The 23,753-nt window shown below is 35.0% G+C and overlaps 1 protein-coding gene across 14 annotated transcripts in view; it reads left to right on the top strand.

Moving 5' to 3' along the window:
• DMD (dystrophin) overlaps nt 1–23,753 on the top strand; it is a 1,151,138-nt gene that overhangs the window by 377,443 nt on the left and 749,942 nt on the right. For all 14 annotated transcript variants that reach the window (XM_077781657.1, XM_021553010.3, XM_021553014.3 and 11 more), the window contains exon 7: nt 5,476–5,594. In XM_077781657.1, the coding sequence (XP_077637783.1) occupies nt 5,476–5,594 (119 nt within the window). The remainder of the gene's footprint in view (nt 1–5,475; nt 5,595–23,753) is intronic.

Here is a 23,753-nt window from a genome sequence, read left to right as displayed (position 1 = left end):
ATGTTTTAAGTGATGAACAGGTGGCTTTTTGTTTTGGTTTGTATTTTTTTTTTGTTTGTTTTTAAAGAGATTCAGACAGTAATGTGAAATCTGCATCTGGAAGAATTTTCTAAGTGCATCCTTAAGGGGATTGAGATAAAGTAAGAGACTATCATGAAGCACTGACCACATAGTATGCTGGGAAAGCAGTGGGAAGCTTTATTTCTCATAGTCTTCTAATCCACCAATCTCTAGCTTTCAGCTTACTATTTTGGTTGGATCAGATTTTTCTAATGTTCTTTCTCTGTCATTTTATTAAGGGGTTACTTTAGGTAGATTTTCCCATCTCTGTCATCACCATGTCTCCATGGACATTTAGGCTCTTTAGCAATTGCTTTCCATTCTGAGTGCAAGAAGAAGTGAACACAGGTCACCTGGCATGTCTCCAGGGGGATATTAGTGAACCCAGAGGGTGAATTTTCAGGATATAAGCTTGGCACATGATCTCTGGAATGGTATGTTCTGCATTGAACTGAAAAAACAAGGCAGCAGCTGTGTGGAAAACAGCCTGGGAAACTGTTGAGAAAGAATGTAAATAATTCTTTATCTCTCTTGTTCACAATGCTTCTAGTTAAGTTCTGCCACTGTGCATCATTCACTGCACACCAATGGTTTTAGATGTTTTTACTTTAGGACCAATAGAATGGGTCTTTGTAATACTCTTTATAAAAGAGTGGTGTATTTGAAATAAATCAGAGTTCTGCTCTCTTGCCTTCTGAAGTGGAGTCATTTCATACCATCCTGCCCCAACAGCTATGGAGTGGCATCATCACCCTGGGAATATACAGAAACTAAAATATTTTGCTGATGAAGAGAGGTCACTCCTACAGGTGAAACTCTCCCTTATTCAGGCTCCAGATCACAAAGACCTTTTCCCATTTACTTCTTTTAATCTTTTTCCTCGAGGTGGTTATCACACCTCTTTTACCTCTTTCCTCTAACTTTGTTGGGGCTCTTTTTCTTTTCTCCCATAGTCCTGTAATCAGGATTTTGAAGTGGGAGCAGGTGGCATTCATTATATTCCTCCTTGCTTCTTTAAAATGCTTGAACTTAGGCCAGGTGACTGCTTTACAAATGAGCACTTCACTGCAGCTGTTTCTGCTTCAGTGTGCTAGAATGAGGAGGGAAGGAAAATGACATCAGAAAGAGGCTCTGGACAGAAGCAAAAAAAAATATTTTTCTTCAGTAGTTTACAGAAAAAGTAAAAGCAAAAACAATGGGATAAAGAGATATGAAACAAATAAATATTTTTTGAAATCACTCAATTATGTATCAGTTACTGTGTCCTGATCTTTTTTAATTGTGAGAGTTCTAAAGACATATACAAGATATTCTTGTATAAAAAGCTAAAACAACAAACACACAATTCTCTGTTGAAATGGAAATGATAAATGTTATCGTCTGAATATGACTAATTTCTGTCTACAATAATGGAAAACTGTGGCTTGCCTTATCCATAACTTTAATTTCTGCATAGAGGTCTGTAGGATTATTTTTGTCCATAGTATACTCCAGATTAAGTTTTCTTACTCTGGTCGAACTAGTTCTGTTATAAGTTATGTAACTGGGGGTCAGAGGGGATGTAGGGAGTCACTTTTTTTACTTTACTTTTCTTGGAAATATATTTGAAAAAAATCAGGTTTGTTTTCCCCTTTATGTTTTGTTTTTATTTTTTGTATTTCTGCTAGTGATGGGAAAGAACTATTGGTACAAAAATTACCTTATATTCAATAGAAAGTTTGATTTTTACAATGCAAACTTATACATTGAAGCCTTCAAACCTTTCAATTTTGGCTCTCCATGATCTTGTCATAAACTAATCTAAGACCAGGGCTGTTTGAGCTGATTGGTGAATGGCTAGATAAAGTTCAGAATGTTCTACTTAATTCTGACTTCTTTGAAAATATGTATGGTTGTATTGTTCAGGAAGAGAAGTGAGAAATGCTAGTTACTTTTCTGTGGAATTGCTCCATTCCAGGCAAGACCCAGGCTGCAGATATGATACTAAATTCCATCTCCCTTGGTATTATTTGAACAATATGAGGAGGACAAATGAAGGCAGAGAATCAGTATTCCATTTCATATCTTTCCTTCACTATTTTATACCTTCTCACACCTATATTTAAAACTCCTTATAAAGCTAATAAGAGTTGTAATTTGAAAATCAGTTTTAGCGTTGTTTTGGGGATTTTCCAAAGCTATTTTCCACTTACCACAATTATTAATCTTCTAGGCTATGCTATTTCCCACAATCACACTTAGCAGTATTACCACATAAATATACCCAGTGAAACATCCTGACACATAGCACTGAGAAGCTGCTGCTTCAAGCTGACATTATGATGCTGTTATTCTAGTGATAAAGCTACTGAAATGTGTATAGCAACATAATCGTTCAACAAAGTGAAAATATGGAAAGTTAAATTGCTGTTGGAGTAGAGAGAGCTTTTTGAATTTATTTTTATTTTAATTAAATTGGTGCTTATCAGAACTGAGTTGCAGTAGGTGGCCATAGACTTGTAAGTTGTCTTAGAAATCTCTGCTGTCTGCTTTATGTACAATACTAAGAAAATTGGTAAGAAATCTGACAGTGACATACTAAAGCTTACCAGCTCTCTTCTGGCTGTGTCTCAGAGGGTTCAAATTTTTGCCATCTGTAGTGAGTGGATAGAGATGCTGCATGTCCTCTACAAAGGCAGCATGCAAATTCAACCCAGGTGCTAAGGTGTGATGTTTCAAACTCTTGAGAGCGCTAGAGTGTTTGGTTTTTAAAAGAAAAAACAAACAAAAACCACAAAAACTAACATAAACTCTGTGTTTCTTATATTGAGAGTCCTACCTCTATAGATGATGTCACAATAATAATTTTAGACTATCTTGGTAGGTTGACTTGAAAATACTCTCCTGGATTGTACAACTGAAAAGTTGGATGAAATTGACTATCTAAGATAATATTAATGGTGACAGAGATTTTCTCAGAAGGGGTAAGACAATATTGTGACATTCCTTAAAGAGCAATTGTAAATATTCATGTTCTTGCCCAGTGTAGCCCTGACTGATTAAAAGTATGTTCCCATATATAAAATATTGTATCACCAAACAAGAAATGATTATGCGAAGAATATCTGCTGCTCTGAGCATTGCAGGTGTGCTTAGAACTTTAAGCGTAATTAAAAGAGAAAAACAAAAAATAAAAAAATTGAGGAGGAGGTAGGACCTTGGATACAATTTTTTTCTCTCATTTTCCTAGTGGCTTTTCTTACTAAATAATCTTTTTACACTCTAGTCTGTGGTGTAGATATTTAACACATCCTTGCCAAGCTCTGTAGGGCACTACTACAGTGTTGTCTTAGCTAAATTTGTTGTATGAGCTTGGGTATCCTATGCCTAGAGTTAAATTTGGAGAGAATAAGGATTTGAGTAATGTGTGCTTGCAGAATAAGGTGTGGGGGTGTGGTGGCTTGACCCCAGCCAGCAGCTGAGCACCCAACAGTCACTTCCTTCCCCCCCTGATCCCCTCAGGACAGGGAAGAGAATAGGAAAAATGAAAGCTAGAAAACTCTTGAGTCAAAATAGAGAATTTTAATACATGGAGGTAAGAAGAATAGAAAAGTGATGCAAAGGCAATAACTGATGCCCAGCCACTCTTCAAGCAGGAGACACCTCAGACAAACACCCCACAACCTCATTCCCTTCCTTTAGCCAGGTATTTATGGCGGAACAAGTTATGTGGCATGGGGTATCTCTTTTACTGGTGTGTCACCTCTCCTGGCTATGTCCCCTCCCAGTTTCTTGCCCATCCAACCCCCCATGGTTTGGGGAAGGTGGAGTGAAGGGAAAAAGAGAAGGTCTTGATTTTGTGTAATCACACTTCAATAATACCTGGTTTTCTCTTAATATTATTTATGTGTAAATTGAAAACACAGCATCATGTAGACTGCTCTGAACAATGGTAATTCCATCCCCAGGTAAAAGAGAATGGACAAAAATATTTTTTACTAGTTACGTACCCATAGCGTGTGTTTTGCATTTCTGTGTTTTAGTACATAAACCAGTCTATGGGATAATAGACTTAATCCACCCATGTGTAAACCCAGAGATTGCTGCCTAAGTTTGCTGTCCCTTCTCCACCCTGTCCCAGATTTAATATTAAATTAAAATTAACTAGTATTTTGGAGTTATTCTGCATATGGGAGGGAGAAAACTTTAATATTTAAGCATCTATGCAGGAGAAAAATAACTTGGAATAACTTTGTTCTTACTATGTAAATCAGTCCCCTCTGAAAAAATTAGACAGCAAAGGTGCATAACTAGAGAATAACTACGAGGCAAAGGAAGTATTTTTCTTTACTCTCTTGACATTCTTAAAATATGATGTAGTGAACATTTTTCCATTTTTTATAAATCAGGATACTATTTAAAATTAACTACTAAAATTAATAAAAATGTGAGTAAATCTGTCATTAATTGCAAAATTTAAATTGTGTAAGTAATGTGTTTGATTTATCTGTAGCTGAAATGATACATTTAAATGTCCCTTGATTTAGAACACTGCATTGAAGTCACAAATAGCATGGTTGTTTTTCTTCATATTACATGCACAGTAATCACAGGTTATTTGATTAAATTTTATTTATCCAGAGTGCCTGATAACAAATTCTTATTTCCTAATGGATTACTCTTAGATGAAAAGCCAAAGATTGTTCTGTACTAATATTATTTATACTGCAAATAGTGCAGCTGTGAATACAAGGTCCCAGACTGCATCTGAGCTATAATTCAGTTTTGGTTATTTTGTCTTTTCCTGTAAGAGCATGTAAATTGTGACTTGGCAGTCTTAGGGTAAGAGTTGAACTCTGTGTTCTTACAGGTGTTCCCCAACTGAAATTTTTCCATGATTCTATGAATTTTTTTAACCTGCTGACTGATTTTCATCTGTTGTAACAGTGAGCTGGTAATCTCAGAAGCAATTGCACTCTGAGAAACATTAATAAAAGTGAAAGACTGATAGTTGGAGAGAGGAGGGAGGCCCCCAGATGGCCTCAGCAGTGCTTGTCCTGCCACATGCCAGTCCCAATTGCATGGCCACAACACCTGATCTTTCCCACTCAAGCTCTGTTTGAGACTGGAATAAAGAAGCCAATGTGCTGTGGCACACTGTGCCACAATTGTGGGGGGGAGAGCCACAGTGGTTCAGGGATGTGAGGTTATAGGTTGTTGGGACATAGTGGCAAAGAAAAAATATGGTCAATGTGATTGTGGTGAACATGGATGAGAACAGACTGCAAATTCCTTAGAAACTGAGCTTCATTAGTCCCAGGGCCAATTAAAATGATCTTTCATTATGAGAATAAAAACTTTGATGCTTTAGAAAGACATGAGTAAATGTAAGACTAAAAAATAATAAACTTATTCTTCCTCTTATTTTTGCTTTAGACCGGACCTTTTTGATTGGAATGCTGTTGCTTCTCAGCAGTCACCTGTGCAGCGATTAGACCATGCCTTCACCATAGCCAGGCAACACCTGGGAATAGAGAAACTCCTTGATCCTGAAGGTTAGTGGAAATTATGGTGTTTTGTTTTTTTTATTTAAGCAGAAAAACAGTTTTGCCATGCATTTGATGATAAATTAACTTGAATATTTTTTTGGACCAAGAATTTAATATTTTGTGAGATAAATTATAAATATATTTATAATTATAATATATAAAATATTATTGAAGCAAAATCCTTTACTTCTAGTGCTACCTTTGTGCTCTATTGAAATAATGTAAAGCTGCCTATATGTACATGCTCTAAAGCAATTTTCTTTAGCTTTGGGACCAGAGTTTTAATGTTCATGCACTGAATTTTTTCTCAGAAAGCTGTTGATTTCTATTTTGAAGATTTAGAGCATCAGCAGCTTTTATGTCTTCTGGAAAGATCTTGATCAAATTATATTTTAATGTATATCCAAAATATATATTCAAACTTTGGATACTCGTATTTTTAAAGATTATTTATATTTCTCTGTATATTGCAATTTTATTAGGATGACATGTCTTATATCTCTGACATTTAATCTTAGTTGTAATAGAATTACCTATTTTACCTTGACGATCTTTTATGCATCATTAAGCAGTCATGTTTGAAGGTTCCTTATTTCTCACATGTTCACTTCAATTTCGTACATTTCTATAAATTCTCTGACAGCTTCTGCTTTGCTGACACACTAGTAATTTTCCCTCAGAGGATATTCCTAAAACAGCCCTAAAACTCCAAGGCCATTGGAACAACTATTGTATTTTATTTTCATGAAATTTCCTATTAAGCCACTTATAAATGAGCTTTTCTATATGTTTGTGCTGTTCTTAGTGACTCGCTCTTGGTGAGTTTTTCACAGGAAGGGCTAGTATTTAACAGAATGCAGAAATTAGTTTAATGATAGAATTGAGTCTTTTAATGTTCAAATATAGTCAGCTATGTCTCAATTGTTGACTAATAACCTTGTAACCCATGTATTTCCCTAGGAAAAATGTTGAAAATATATGTAGTTGAATGGCATTTCTTGCCTAGTACATACTTTAATTTCTAGAACTGAGGTTTGGTGAAACGCTGGAGGAAAAAGAGGTTTTCTACTTACTAAAGCATGGGATTGAGCTTGTAAACTCTGAACGAGATTGGAATTGAAAACTGAGTTGTGCAACTGAATCAATGCAGTCACAGTGTTTTCTATAATTGGTTAAACTTTCTTCTTAAAATAGATTAGTGAATAAGTTATTTTCTCTATGCAAGAGTCACTTCTGATTAGATGTTTTATTCTGGTTTTGGCAAAGATACTTGCAGTTGTTTAGCCAACAACTGAAAAACTCTTAAACATTGGTGGTTTTCCAAATGTCTGCTGTAATTATTTGCTATTCAGTGGTGCAATTCACAGTGCTAGCCACCTATTTCTTTTTTCCCTTCTGTAAACATTTCCAAAGGAAAAGTACATTTTGTACCTGTTTGAAAGTATAAATATGAGGAACTATAACTGTTTTGTGATAGTAAATTTATTTCTAGATTGAAACCCAGAATTTCTGTTATGCATTCAAGGGAGAAATCCTGTTTGAAGGTTCTAGAATATTCTTTCTGTAATTTTACATTGTGTATTTATCAAGTCTCCTAATTAGATACTCTCCTAACACCATATTGTGTAACAACACTCTCTTCTCTGGCTGTAAAGTGTTAATGTATTATAGTAAAAGGGAGTATGCAGTGGGGAAACATTACTTGCATGTAATTTAATACCTGTCAAAACAGCACATGTGTAATTTGTGAACACTTTAAAATTTAGTTTTGTTAAATATCTGCTGTCTCAATTTTGAAAATACTACATAGAAAGGAAGCCACTAGTTAGTAAAAACTTACTTTTCTACAACCAATGCAGTAGTCAGGAAAGGTTTGGGATTATTTGTGTTCTGAAATTACTGATGATTGATACATGTTGAAGCAGATGTCGGGGAGTCTATCTTAGCAATTAGATTTTGAAAAGTAAATATTTACACTCAGCCAAACATGTTTTCTAGGTTATATATGAAGTTTTCTTGTTTCTGAGGTTGCTGATATTTAAAGTCTGTCCCACGAGAAATAATCAGTTTATTACTAAGGTTGTTGATATTTTAAGTCTTTCTCATGAGCAGCTTTTAAAAAAGCTTTCAGAATTTGATCTCCATTTTAGTCATCAAAGTGGTAAAGATAATTTAAGTCTAGGTATTTCTTGTAAAATCTGTGTTGTGTAAGTTAAAGCTTTTGTATCTGGATTGTTTTTTTGATTCATGCAGAGATGATCATTCCTGCTATTGCCCTTGCTTATACTAGCTACTAGGAATTTTTTCTTTTTTTTTAATCAGATTTAGGAAGTCCTGCAAGGAGAAGGTAATTGGGCTCAGTGATCTTTTTGAGTCCCTTCCAACTCAAAATATTAGTGGTCATTTTGATTGAATCCTGTCTGTGAGTGACATGTAAGTTTAAATATCTATCTGGTGTTCATTACTGTCATCTTTTCATACTGTAGAGTATGAAAGATGACAAGAGGAAAATACAAGATCGGGTAGAGGAAATTGGTAGATGTTAGAAGGTTAAATTTAGAAGAAAGTTGTTAAATACCCATATATTAGTGGGCAAGATTCAAAAGAAAAAAATGTGTTTTCAAATCAAGTTTTGTAGGCCAAAATACCCCAATGTAGTTCCTAATGACCTCCTGTCATAAGACATTTATGATTATGCAGGTAAGAGATGTTAAATCTCAATAACGCTCTCTGTGATCCTTTCAAATAATAAATAATTATTTTGCTTTGCTTCTCAAAACTAGTATTTGTTGCCAAATATTTTTTGCCCAAACCAGATTGTTTGTATGTTTTCTGGTCAAATTTGAATTGCAAAGCTAGTATATGGCAAATGTCCACCACAGTTGTGTGTGTTTTTTTAATGATATTTTATTTTCTTTTTTTTAAATTAAAAATAAACTTCTAGTTTTGATACAACTAAGGAAAATTTCTGACTGATTTTTCACTCTTCTCTGATAACTGTGGTTTTCTGGATGTAAATTTGACTTGCCCACTTTAGAAAAGATTTTGCTTGATTGTTTTCAGCGTAAATAGTCCAGGTTATTGTTCTTTGTTCTTTTGAATTTTGAGGATTTTAGGTAAAAATAATATAACTTCTTAATATATTTTCAAATTATTAACTCCCTATGTTTCACACTCATTATTTTAAACTATTGTTATGTCTCAGCATCAATTATTGATGAAGATATTTGCCATCTTTGCTGGTATGAACTCATTTAAGACAATTTTGGCAAAATACTTAAAATATGTTAAGCAAGTTACCCAAATTACAAAGATATTTGTAACTTCAGCTTGTATGTGTTGAAGCTGAAATGATTGATCAAGCTGTTAAGATTAGTCGGCATCTTTTAAGAGTATCTTATTTTTTTAAATAGTTAAATGGTTCTTTGTAAATTTTTATCTGTACTGAATTTATAGAGGAACATGCTTCCCATCTTCACAAAGTTCAGAAAATATACTAAAGGCTTTTATGTTCCTTCTTGTATGTTCACTTTTTCTGGAATTCTTTAGAAATTTTAACCAAGCAAGGAATAGGACAAGCGAAAAGCCACATGTGTTGTGGTTAGCAACACATAACACTTGCATATTACTGCCTGTATAATGGCATTTATGCTTTACTTTGCTGTAAAATACTCATGCCACATTGGAGCAGAAAGATATTTTAAGGAAAAATAGGGAATGATGTCTCAGAAACTGCATCTGGGAACCGATCTGAGCTGTCCTCTGCCCCCTTGCAACACCTGAGTCCTGGTGTGGCAGCAGCAGAAGTGTTTGTGGCCTTCCTTCTAGCAATGAACATCTGATTCTTGGTTTAATGAACTTTTCCCTGCTGTCACTTTGCTGGGCCTTGTGCTTGTTTGTGCTAGCCCAATAATAAATAGGCTATGAAGTTATATAATTTCTGCTGTCCTTTTTAGGTAAAGTAATTATCCAGTTCCTTAGGCTTTGTGTAGCCTGATAAAAAAACCTCATTTAATCCATCCCAGTCATGTTTTCTATATTTTTTCCTTAATTTGCACTGATGACATGAGTTTTTGGCACCATTATTAAGTGATAATGAGACTCCGACAGTTTTTCATTTGATAATATTTTTGTTTGATCTTCCTATACTTCTGTATCTCAACAGTAATGGATTCTACCATATTGGAGCACAAAGAAGAGGGAAAAAACTTCTCAGCACTGTAGTTCATGATGTTGTTAACTGTGGCTTTGCTCAGTAGTTGTGTATAGTTGTAATACTGATTTTCAGTTAATTTTAATACCTTTGCCAATGTCTTATTCCAAGGGATTATGAGAAGTTAGGGGTTTTTTTATATTGTGCCCTAAAATCTAGCAATGTTTTGCCCAGTCCAGTGTGAAGGTGAGGGGGATATTTTTTGTTTTTTAAATGCAGGAGACACAAGTCACAAGAGCTGCAATTTATATCATGCTTTTGAGGATATTAAATTAAAAAAAAAAAAAAAAAAAAGCTCTCTCAAGCCTAGACATCATTATTTCAGTTGCACAAAAATCTTATAATGGTTACAAAATTAAACTAAAAAGTATTGCTTTCCTAAGACTTCATTTGGTTTTCAAAGCCAGGAATGGTTTTGGTTAAATAAGGTGAAAGTATACAGGATTCACAATTAGAAGTTCAGCATTGACATTGCAACCTTTTAATTATTGCTTTACTCTTTGTCAGCACAGATTTCAGCCCTGGTTCTGGACATGCCATTAAGTCACATTAAGCTTTGTCTTTAGTTTGTAGCAGAGATATGAGCTGCAGTATGAGAGCAGGTCTTTTCAAAAACTAACTTCAAAACTAGGAGTGGAAAGAGTGAATTTTTATATGAATGAACTTGTAATAACTACATTTTCCAAATTCTTGCCAGTTTGATCTATATTATTGTAATATTTTGCTCTGCACTTTCTTTTGACAAATATTTGCCCTCAAGATTAAACTGCATTTTTTTCTTTACCCACTGTTAAGGTGACAGTTCTGCTTGTTCTTTAAGCAAATAGACATAGTAAACAAAAGTAATAAATTGGCTATACATCATCTAACCCCACTTTATCTTACATATTTGTGAGTAGATTTATTACTGTTTCTTTGACCTGTGAACAATTGAATTAACAAGAAATGATTCAACAATCAGCAACTTTTACAGATTTCCATGGAAATAAATGGCTTGAGGGGTAGTGCATTGAGAGACTCAAGGACAACATAGGCCCTTCCTCTTATTGGTTGGCAAATATAAAATAGATGTGATTTACTTTGGAGTGGGTCACATATGCTACAAAAGACATTTTAAGACATTCTATTATGAAGGGTGTGCAGCTTATAATATAATTTGAAGTAATTTGAACTTGGAGTTATAAAGAGCTATGTAGTAACCTTGCATTGCAGTTGCTATTGTGTTAGTTCGGCAATGTTAGCTAAGTATAAATGCATAGAAATGAGATCTGTGTAAAAATATGTGCAGAATCTAACAGTGGTGACACATATAAAATGTTTCATTAATAAAAGCAGGGGTAGTATTAGTATAATTAACAGAGAATAAGTATTCTCATATTTCCAGATGATTGTCATATTCATCTTGGATTTTCAGTGATGGTATAATTCAGACATACTACTGCATGTTTCTGTAAAACCATGTCTGAGTTTGTAAAAGTATTATTTAAATTGATAAGCTGCACTGACTATGACTACAGATGTTGTTCTTCACATGATGCTGAGAGAATTTTGGATGAGGTACTAGAATGTCTTCTGTCATTTCTGAGCTAGAACTCCTGTCCAGCTTCTTTGAAGGTGAGAAGAAGCAGACTGGATTTTACAGATACTGTAAAAAATGCAGATGTCTTTGTGCTGTGACCCTATTTTTGACAATTTTGCTTCTCAAAATCTTTGGGTTTAATATGCTACCACCTTGCACCCCCAAGAATAGAGGCACATCAAAAAAAAGTAATATTCTAAAAGCTTTTCTTTACATCTAAATACTGCTTCTATAAGTAGCCCCCTGATCTTGCTTAAGCAGACCATTTCCCTCTTACTGCATGGTTCTTCAGCTACCTGGGAATTTACAATTCTCTACTTTTTTTTTTTTTTTTTTTTTTTTTTAATGGGGTGGCCCTTTTTTGATTCTTTTGTTTTATAGTGGAAATTTGTTTGGTTTGTTGTTATAAAGAACTCAGTAAAATAAAATAATTTTCCTGAGTTAATATGCTACAATTACAGTGCCTCAGGACACTGGCAAATTGTAGTACTTGGTGTACTCTGACAATCACATCGATTTCCTTTCCACTATACCATAATGTGTGTAGTTTTCTGTCTGTCACTAATAATACTGTGATTTAGCTTTTATTTTTACCCTTAGATAAATCTCTTCTGTAAGAATGTTCAAATGTTAAAATATTAAGGTTCAAATGCATCAAGGTTCAATCCAGTGTTTTTTCTTTGCCAAATTTCACATGTGTGTTTTATGCTGGGACTTGATATGTCCACAGTCCATGCTTTAGGCTAGAATTAAACATGCTTTTTTTAACTCTGTAATTTAATGAATGAAGCCCTTGGGAACTGTGTACGTAATAGATCAAAATAATCACTGATGGAAGACAACTGAGAAGAGATCAGTTATAACAGCATTATTTTGTCTGCTGCAGCAACACAGGGAATGAAATTAATTTTGCCTGTCTTAAAATCACAAAGGAAGAGGAAAGATTTAGATAAATGTTCAGCATATAGTCTGCTAGCAATGCATGTATCTTTATTGGCTATTTTGTCTCATGATAATTTAAAAAGTATGTAAAAACATTGTATTTGTCTAGGCAACAACATTTCTATATTAGATTTTAAATAATCTTCAGTTGAAGTGAGATTTGTCTGTTAGAAGTTTTAGTCTAGTTTTTGTAAATAAGGGGTTTTTCAAACTAAGAATAGGCCCAGATCAAATTAGAATGCTTTGATCTTGAAATACCGGTTACTACAAAAATGTTCCATCATCAATAGCTTCAGCTCTGTAATACATGTACAAATATATCTATAATTTTTAAAAAAAGGCTTTTTGAAAATAGAGATGGTCTGTGTAAAGAGTTGTGGAATGTGGTAGATTGACACTTGGAGATGAATACTCTAAAAATCTAGCAGAGAACTTTGGTTAAAATTAATAAGCCATCTCCCATATTTTGTATCTTAATATAATTCAATTTATTTTTTTTGTTTTGTTAGAGGTAAGGAATTTGCTCTATTTAGAAATCCCATAGCTCATATTCCACTGTGAAGATACTCTTATTTGTCTATTAGTGATTTGAAGAACTACTGTAGGGATTACTAATTTAAGGGAAGAACTCCTACAAGTATCTTAAGACTTCTGCAGTTTTATTTGAGTCACAAATGGAAGGATGGCTAAGATATTTACTTGCTAGAATTGAACCATGTTAATGGGGACATTTGGTTAAAATCTTGGATTTTAAATAGCATAGATGATAGTAAGGCATTAATGATTTATACTCGCTTTGCTACTCTCACTGACCCCCTCTTAAATGAAATGTTAGTCATTGTGCCCCAAGTGAAAGTGCTTGACCTTGTCCTTCTGGTTCTTGTTATCTGAAGATCATTTGAAACCTGATTATCCACCAGGTGGTGGAATAAACAACTTTGAGTTGAAGCTTGCAGAAAATAAATGACAGGAAGAAATTCCTATGACAATTGGGGATTTTGAAATAATGTAATTGAAATTTAATTTCTGGATCAGGATTTGATCTGTGATCTGGCTTGTTAGGATCTATAGTCACAGAAGAACCAAATTCTTGGGTTTCTAAGGTTAATTTTTTTGGCTCTGACTCTGATCAAATCTAAACTAGTTTGTGTGCATACATCCAGCTTTGTGAGATGTACCCTAACCTTTAGCATGACTGTGCTTGAGATAAAAAATTTTATAAAGACTCTAAGAGAGATAATTTCCTCTGTAATGATTTTCGTCTTCAGTTGACATTCTTCCGTAACAAGGCAACATATCTAAAGCCTAAATTAATTTCCTTATCTCAGTGTGTCTGTGTTAATCCTGCAGACAAGACATTCTGGGCACTGTAATGGCTTTCCTGTACAGAAATCTGATTAGAAAAAAAAATTGCAAGAAGAAATTTCTCCTTTCTGTACAGTGAGTATTATTTTCTTCTGATTTCAAAGTAATGCTTGAAATGATTGACTCTGGAAATAGAAAAAAAGAATCACCTACCCTCAGGCAGTTCTTGCATTCTTAACATATTAAAATGAAAATGTATAGAGAGCAGGCTACAGAAACTTGAAACAGATACTTGCTTACTTTTTCTCAGTTATTTTAAAAATATTTTTAGTCTTGACATTCACTATTAAAAGAGAAAGAAGCTGTATTATCATAACCTCCGTAGAGGATGTTTGGGTTATTCAGTTTTCACTCTTTCTGGGAATTATTTGCTTTGCAAATAAGGGAAAAAACTGTTTATAGATTACCGTAAAAGTCTAGTCTATTGTCGTAGGTGCTTTTCAGTGGCTTCATTGAAACAATATAGCTTGAATAACCTTGATTCAGCTGTAGAAATTGAAGTTGAAATGTGATTTATGGAAAATTTGAGTGGCAAATGACAGTCATTGATGGGGCATTTATAAAAAATAAAGTTAACACTAAAAGAGCAAGGACCTAGGGAATGACACGTTTTCTGTTCTCCTCTATTTTTTTTTTTTTTTCTTCCCATTTCCATCTATTAGTTTTTAAACTAGTGCCTTAATGAGCACTGGGTTTCATGGCAGTTACTTTCTGGAAGCTTGGTGAATGTCACAAGAGAATATTAGAATATGTATTTCATTTTTGGTAGGTATAGGAAGTAGCTGTTTTATAAAATGTTTACAGGATATTTTCTGCTACAATTTCCATCTGGAATCCAACCAAGAGAGTGACATGTTTTGTTAGAGTGGGTATGGAATTACTTTCAAAATGGCTGCATTCCATTTTCCTGTTAGTTTATTTGAATTTGTCAGGATATTTTTCTTTTGTAAAACATTTTGCAGGAAGCAGGTTGTGGATTATATTTTGCTAGTTCTGATTCCTCTACTTATCATAAAATTTATTGATATATTATTTAGTGCAAGAGTATCAATACAGGAAACAATGCTTTGAACTAATGAGGTTTGTATCAGTAAAGTGTATTGTATCTTGTATGAACAATATTTTTGAGATGTGTTCCATAGGGATTGCTCTGTCAAACAGCCTAAGTCGCTCCATAAAAAGTCAGCCTGAAATAAGGGGAAGCTATGTGAGCCATAACTGAAGCAATCCTCTGAATGTGAATGGAAGGAGGGCTTAAAGAGCCAATTCAAGTGGCTTTTTAGTATCCCACAGTATGTTTTAAAGGCATACAGTGATAAGCAGAGAGAAAATAGTGTGAATCACTTGTACTGCTTGAAATAAAATGACTTTGGAGCAAAGGGACTGATGCTCTTGAAACTGCCTGTTAATCACCAAGCAGCAAGGGAATAAAGCTTCTGTGCATTGGTAGTGGGCAAGGATAATTGGTCTCTGCTATGTTTTCTGGCCATTTTTCCCCTTCATGAAAGTAGTACTTGTTTGCACTCTGGAAATATGCTTAATTGTGCTATGCTATGACTATATAGCTTTATTTAAGTAAATAGAAGGCTATCAGAATTTTCAAAGAAGTTATGAATATTTCATATTTCTACTCTAATATTTTGACATGATTAAGACTTCAGCATTGGAACCAAAGATGTCTCCTTTTGCAAAATCATTAAATATAATGGTGGATTTAATAAAAATAGTTGTATAAATGCCCAAAATGGAATATCATCAATCATGTTGAATTTGAGTTTGTTAAGGCCATATGAAGTGGTCGTTGGTATTTTTTTATGCAAAGCCTGCATGCAGCTCTGAGCATGATGAAAAATTGCTTTGGCTCTTGTGTATTTGCTGAATACATTCTCCAAGACTCACTGTCAAATGATGTCTGAAAAATAATCAAATTTCTCCGTTACTTACTCTTATAGTACTTACATAATTTAAATGAGATTAATTGGAATCCCTCATTATTATAATGTTGTTGTCCTGGGACAGCCTCCCTGACTTTTGCAAACCATGACTCCAGCACTGCAATGGACAAAGAGCAATCTGTGATCTGCCTTCCTCTATGGCTGTATAACATTGCTTGTGCTCAAGGCAAGACAACCAAAGCTACTGCAAACTGTGTTTTGCTGCCCTTTCTCCTAATTTTTCCAGTCAGAAATCACCATTGGTACTTTGTGTTCTCCATGGTCAGATTTCACGTGTAAGTGCACACATGCAGTGTTGGAGTGTGCCCAGAGTATATTTTTGGACCCAGATGTGCAAAAGCAGTTGGGATTAAAAATTTTGCAAGTAGCAATGACTCAGTTCTGGAAAATATAGGATTGAAAATTGCATCAAGTCCTGGAGAAGAAAAAACAAACAAAACACAACAGGAAAATTGACCACCTTTCATTGATCAGTGTGGCCTGAGAACAAACATAGACAAGACACATTCTGAATACTTCTTGAAATAATGCTGTTTAAAGCTATTGCTTTACAGGAAGATGTCCTAATTAGAAGAAATACTTCCATGAAGGGTAGTGTAGGAAATGACTGAAACAGTTCTTGGATTGTTTGCATGCAAATTGCATTTTGTTTAAGTGATGAAACATACTAATTTTTTGGGAAAGTCTTAAGAGTGGCAGAAAAGCTAGACTTCCAACTTGAACTACACAAATGAGTGTAGAAAGAATATTTTTTGGGTTAATATGACCTTTACAATAGAGGTTCTCTATAATGGAGAAACCTAAAAAAATCTGCTGCCAGCTTAATTCTCATAAAAATTATTGTATTTGTTTGGCAGTTTCAGAACTCTCACACAATAAATCTAAAGTTTAAATTTACTTTTTTGAAAAAAGAGCAGCTTCTATTCAGAATTTCTGCTTGTACTTTACCTGAACTGAGAAATCACTAAGTATTGACGCCACGTGTCTTTGCTTTGCTGAAGGGACTGGGTGCAACTTGTGGCAACAGAGTGAGGAGAGGTGACTGGAATGAAAAAGGGGAAAAGAACAGTGAGGAGGTAAACCAAGGTGTTTAAAGTGAAGTGAGACTGAAAGTGAAGGGGGACCTGACAAAGGAGAACATTGAGGAGAATGTTGTTTTTCCCTAAATATTTACATGTAATATTTAATTTCTTAATAATGAAGTCAGTATTTAAATTTAGCTTTTGTTATTTGGCCATAAATGAACTCAAGTGCCCTGAACTGAGTCTGTTTTGCCTGCAGCAGTAGCTGGTGAGTGATTTCACTGTCTATTTTAACACAGAAGTTTTCTCACTCTTGTACTTGCAGTTTTCTCTCATCCCATGGGGAGTGAACATGCTTATGGATGGGGCTTGTTTGCCAGCCATGTCAACCCAGAACCCTCAAACACAGTAAATGTAACTAAGTGCAAGAGTAATCCAAAGCAAAATGGATGTTGGTTAGTGGTCTGTCATTGACTCTTCTTTTTTTAACTTTGAACTTTTGTTGTTCAGGTGATAATTCAGGATTTATTTGGCCTCCAAAAGACAAAACAATCTTGTGCTCCCCATCCCTGAAGGAAGTTGTCTTACAGGTGTGATGGCTGCCAGTGCCTGGGATATTTGTAATTGACAATGGCCTCCTAAGGTCAAGAAATAAAACTAGCACTGATGCACCTGGGACCAAAGTCAGAAACACGTTTATACTTCAATTTTGTATAACTCTGAAGGTGTTTGCTTTTTCAGTGTCTGCATGACCTAAAAGACCATAATAGTATAAGATCTAGTTAAGTGAATTAGATTGAATATGATGAAGGAATGGTCTGTTTGTGGCCTTTGTTTACCTCCTGATCTAACTCTTGTTAGTTCTTCATTCCTGTGGTTCTCCTGGGTGACTAAAAACACCATTGGATTGCCTTCAGGAAGATAATTGTCCTTTAGAAAAACAAGTATCAAGATTAATATTTATAAACTGATGTATTAAATATTCCTGCTTGTAAAGAGTGAAAGGTGATTGCTGACAGGAGCAAACTTTCAGTTCCCATATAAGCCATGGAATTCTATGTGTTGTAGTCTGAGGACACCTGAAAGACTTTATAAAGCTCAGATGTATTGCTGATCTATGGACTCCACAGTAATTGTATAGTCACTCTCCCAGTGTCACTGACTGATAGTGTTTTATTAATCAAGGGGGCTTTTCATGTCTATTAAAAGAAAGGATTCTGCTGTGAAATGAAAACTAGAATTTAAGATATGTTTTTAAGGAGAAATCATGGGCAGAGGAAACACACACTAGAATATTAGTACTAGAATATTAGCACTAGAATATTAGTAATATGCATTTTAATTCTACTCAGTCATATATAGTTTTTACATGGAAAATATCCAGGATAGCACAGCAGAACTCCATCATGCTTTTCCCAGCTTACATGTGCTACTTGTAGCACTTCTTTTTGTCTGTAGCTTATTCTATTACTGTTTTTCATTGTATGCATAAATGCATGTTATACCTTCTCTGTGCTTAATATTCTGTGGTTTTGGTTATTTTTTCTATAAATTATAGAACTGCACTTATCTTAAAACAGTTTCTGGGAATTAAATGTTAGGAATGGAGAAATATAAGGAATATGTCTGGTATATCTATTGTGTCTTCTTAAGTGCTTTGGCATTAGTACTCAGAATTACTACATAAAAAGCTAAAAATAAGTATTTGGTGTATTTGACCTCTGAAATCCAGATTGATCTCATCTCTTTTGACCTTCAGTGTTATGTGAACTGTATATTTGTATAGGTGAAGTCTTATTGAACAATGGCTTTAGTTCAATGAGCTGAGACAAGTATTTCTCCTGCATTAGGAATGCACAATTTACCTTTAACTTTAGAAAACAGCAGCCTTTAAATAGTGCAAGAATAACTGGGAGTGCTTGCCTGAGTTACCTTTTATTTCTCTCTCTCTTGCATATGATGTGATGAAATGCAAAGAGATAATACTCTATTTTTAAAATTGATAGCTATAAAATTCCTCTTTCTAAACTGGAGCAGTCTTGGATGCTGAGTGTGTTAAATGTGAGAAAAATATTTTCATCAAAAGTTAATTAGCAGGTGTGAATGTTTTGGGATTTTTTTATTCTTTGGCAGTGATCTTTCCCACTTAAAATTCGTAGGTAAAATTAATTTTCTTTAAAAATAATGCTAAGAGCTTGCAACTTTCATAAAATTGTGGATGGCTAATAAAAAGTTCTACTTACCATAAAATAATATCTTGAAATTAAAACCTCGTGGAAATGTCTTCAGAAACATTTTGCTAGCAGAAAATATTTTCTGAGCTGAATCTCTCCATGAAATTCATGCAAAAAAGGGTGTTTTTTTCCAAGAAGAATTCCTTTGGATCTGCAAATACTTAGTATTGATCACATTTCCTTTCCTCTTCCAGCACTTCAGTTTAACAGCATTTAACTTAACTGATCACTTAAGTCAAACAATTCAGCAAAGGCTTCATATAGGTTAAGTATTTATTATAGCTCAATAGTGACCTGCAAGCCCAACTTACTAACCTGAAGTAGTAGATAAGAATTCAGGAGAGCAGCATTCCTAGTATGTTTGGCACAGCATATGCACTCTTGCATGCACACAGACAAAAAGAGTCTGTATGACGTACCTGTGAAAATTTCTCCTTCAATTTATTGAAATACCATCTTTGGTCTTTGCATCCTTTCAGTGGGTGTTGGGGGGCATCACCCTGGATCCCTCATTGCTTGGTGATCCTCTTTGGGTAGTCCTCTAGGTGTGAGAGGTGACACACTCGGAGGGACATGCTGGTCACAGTGATCTTCAAGAATTCATGATGTTTGGGAAAAGCTCATCATGACTGGAAAAATGTCACAGCTATCTTCAGAAAGGAAATGGAAGATCCAGGAATTTACAGTCTCCTCTGCCTCTGTCTGTCATCAAGATTATGGAACCAGCTCTCCCAGAAACTCTCCAGATGCATGGAGAATCAAACAGTGATTGGGAGCACTATGCCTGGACAGTCTCCTCTGGTCAGATGGATAGTGCTGGGGATAAGAGGAAAAAAAAAAAAGCATATTTCTTATTTTGATTCTAGCAAGACTTTTCATAGTATCCTTAAAGCCAAAGCAGTGAGATTTGGGTAGCAAACTGGCTAGATTCCTGGTTTGAAAAGGTTCTGGTCAGTGGTGCAAAATCCAGCAGGTGGCTGATGTGACCGTGGTCCTCAGGGGTGGAGGTGAGGCGCTGATAATGTTTTAATGTCTTACAGTCATTACCTGGGTGATGGGAGGAGCTGCACTGCAGCAAGTCTCAGATGATTCCTGTCTGAACATGAGTCAGCAGGTCTCACTTGCAGCAGCAAAGTCCAACAATGTACTCACCTGTAGGACTGAGAATGTCACCTGCAGTTTGAGGGAAGTGATGGTTCACTTCTGCTCAGAGTTGGAGTCCCATTCTTGCACACTGTGCCCTGGTCACAGTCACAGACTATTTCAATGTGAGAAACTGTACTGAATACAAATTCAATAAGTCATTGAGATTCTCAGTAATTGCCTTGTTGTCTTTACATGTTCCTGCTCTGCTGATCCTTTCTTCTGCAAAGCCTCTAGGAGGGATCTGTCTCTGGAGATATTTGAGGGAAGATTTATTAGTTAGTAGTTTTCATATGTTTTGCTGGTTGTTCCTCCTGGGCCAGTCTTTGTTTGTATTGTTTTTTACACTAAGCCTGCCAGAATTTATTATCCTTTCTGTTTTCTCCATTTGGACATGATATTAGCTTCTTGAATTATACTTTGGGTAACTGCTCTTCAGCCCTCTTGACTTCCTTTTATTTAAGTCTTCATTGCTCCCTTTCATCTGCACTTTCCAAGGTGATGCTGCTGGCTCCCTTGTGATTAAACCCTGATCTGCTCTTGGATTTTTTCTCTCAAATCTCAATCTGGCAAGTGATAAATAGACACTGTGCTGCCTGTGTGACAGGAATCATGAGCTGCAAGGAAACTTTAAACTTCCTTTGTTTCTTTATCAGTTCTTTGTTGTCCAGGCTACTGAGTCTTCTACAGTAATTTCTCTCTTTCTCTGAACTTTTTCTCTTGCCTCTCTGCTTCCTAACCTAATGAGATTCAGTAATTAATGTTTTATCCTCTCTCAAATATTTTTAATATCTCCCTTTGGAGGGTGGGGAGCAGGACTGAAATAGTTTTAAAGAAGTCTAATAGTAATTAGTTACCTTAAATGCATAAATTTTGTTTGTTTCTAAAATTTTATTATTAAATTTATAAGATACATAAAGATAGACTGATTTTTGCTGCCTGTCTTTTCTCTTCACCTGTCTTACCTTTAGCAGTCTCTGTAGAGTTAGGTTTTTCTTATCCCTGAGTCACTGAAAATATCAATCATTCTAAATTGATGTAATAGAACTAAACAGAATATCATCAGGATTAGAAAGAGCCCAAGCTCCAATTAATATGTTGGAAGATCTTCACCTTATTCTGAGAGTTAAGGAATTAAACCCATGACAATGGGTTTCCGCTTCATTAATACAAGACTTCATGCTGCCATGTGCTGATTAAGAATTAGACAGGGGGAAATCCTCTGATTGTCATCCATTACAAGGGTGGAAGACTCAATGCCTCTCCCAGTGCTAATTCTCACATCAGTGAGAAGCTGAATCCACCTGCAAGTAGCAGGACACAGCATTTCAAATGGCACTAACCTCATTCTTTCCTAGTGTACACCCTGCAGAGAATGCAGCCATCCATCAATGTGGATCATCAGTCCATCTTATCAAGGTGAAGTAGATCAGATGAGGTACTGGTGGTGCAAGCAGATTGGAAAATCTTGTTCATGGCATGACAGTCTGATGTCAGGGGTCTCATACCAGCTTGGCAGGTAGAATTCACCCATTTCCAAGAATTGTTGATTCAAAGCCATCCTTCTCTTGAGGTTTATTCAGAAAAAAACCCTGTGATTTTTACCAGCCTCACTGAAGATGATGGGTACTTTTCTGATATAGAAGGAATTGAGAGAGTGTCTTTGCTATGAAGTCAAGAACACATTTTATCAAAAACATTATTTTTTTCTTTTGAGAAAAATGTTGAGGATTCCAGGCTTTGGGAAAGATCCAACACTAGGCCTGACTTCTAAAATATGCCTGAAAACTTAGGAGAAGGTGCCTTCAAACATCCAAAGTACAAAAAATGTGGAAAACAGTGGATTTTAATTAAAATCTGCAATTTAACTATTACACAGGGTTTAAGTATATGATTTTTTAAATTTTATTCCTTCTATACAATGATATTGTAATTATTTTTTCTTCATTTCTTTTAAGGAACTACTTTTCCTAAATTGAATGAATAGTTAGATGTGCTCTTATTGGATGTTTAATCTACAAAACGCATATATATTAGTTGCAAAAATTCCTGTGAAGACTGGACCCAAGCATTATTATTCTTCCACAGATGGTAAATGCAGTTAATATTTCTCCAGTAGTGCTAGAGAACTTTTGTATCCAGGAGTCTGTCCAGTTCTGTCAATTTGTTTTTTCAGCTAAAGCCTATCATTACTGAGATAGCTGTGAAGTGGAAAAAAAAAATCTGGATTATATAGTCAGTTATATCTATATACCTCCAATTTTGTATCACATTTGCCTAATCTGTTGCTCTGAATTCAAGATGATTTATTTCAAACTTCGGAGGAGTTTAGTTTTTGTCATGGATGAGCTACTTGCAATCCAATTGCTAGTTTTCTGAGCATGGGCTGTTGTTTAGCTGTGCAGAATCAAACTGCTTGATACATGATTTAATAAAACAGTAGAGTGGTGGTTGATCCAGTCAGCCATCCTTTGAATTAAAATTGTAGCTTAAAATTGCTTAGAAATAAGTATCAGAGGATGGACAACGTTTAGCATTTAAAATGGAAAGCATTATTTGTAATGCATTCTTGAAATATCTTGAAATAATTTGAAAATTAACTATAAATTATGAAATATTTTTGTGACAGTTGCAAGAAATCTATGATTGAGCTATTTACTCTTTAATTTATTGCTGCAAATGAGGCTCTTCAGAATATTTCTTAAATTAGGACAGAAATTTAATTTGGAGACTGATATATTTTGATTCTTATTCTGTTTGCATATTATAGTAATGTGCAACTAATAGAGGTGCATCTTACTTTATATGGTAATGATAAATATAGTAAACCAGCAGTACATGAGCATATAATTCATGTCTGGGAATTCTAAGTTTTTATAGGACCTAGTCCTTTAATCAGCTGTATGGCTCTCTGTGAGTGTTAAATGTAGATAATAGTAATTAGTACCTGAGTTAAGTTGCTCTGGACCTATTGGGAAGAGGGAAGGTATATTACAACTAGAGCTTTGCACATTGGCTAAAGGTGCTCAGCATCACTGAAAACCAAGGTGTTGTTTTATTTTAATAAATAAAAATATTAATAAATATTAATAAATAATAAATAATAAATATTAAATAATAATATATAATGAATAATAAATAATAGATAATAAATAATAAATAATAAATAATAATAATTAATAAATAATAAAAGTTTGGGTCCTTTAGCTGTGTTTGAGTGCTGTGCAATAAGAGCTGCTCCAGGTGAGCTGCTGTTCATGGGTTGTGTCACATCTGCTCAGCTCATGCTGTCCCTCTCCTGGCAGGCAGCACAAGGAGAAGGGTGGGCTCTGGCCCTGTTACCTCTGCTTAGACTGACACCTGTAGTCTCCCATCAGATCTTGTATTTCATTATCATTGCTGCTGCAATGTGGAGCACAAGGAAACAAAGCACTCTGTCAACTTCTTCCTGCTCTCAATGGGCAGATGTTCACTCAGCATCATGAAAAGGTGTCCCTTTTTGGGAGAGACTCTAAGCTTGCTCTGTAGTGTCAGGGGTAAGTGGAAAATCGATGGGTACAGGCTGCTCCCTGAAGACACTCATCTCTCTCAGTTGTATGGGCTGTGAGCATGGCATGGAAGAGCATCCATCCTGTTAAAAACAGACTGACAGTAGTAGCAAGGTTACTGTAGTTAATTTGCTACTAGATATATCAAAGTTCATGTACATTTG

This window comes from Lonchura striata, chromosome 2, assembly GCF_046129695.1.
Source record: "Lonchura striata isolate bLonStr1 chromosome 2, bLonStr1.mat, whole genome shotgun sequence".
In the NCBI taxonomy this organism is placed as follows: Eukaryota; Metazoa; Chordata; class Aves; order Passeriformes; family Estrildidae; genus Lonchura; species Lonchura striata.
Note: the sequence above shows the minus strand (reverse complement) of the source record. Positions and strands in the feature narration are given on the sequence as shown.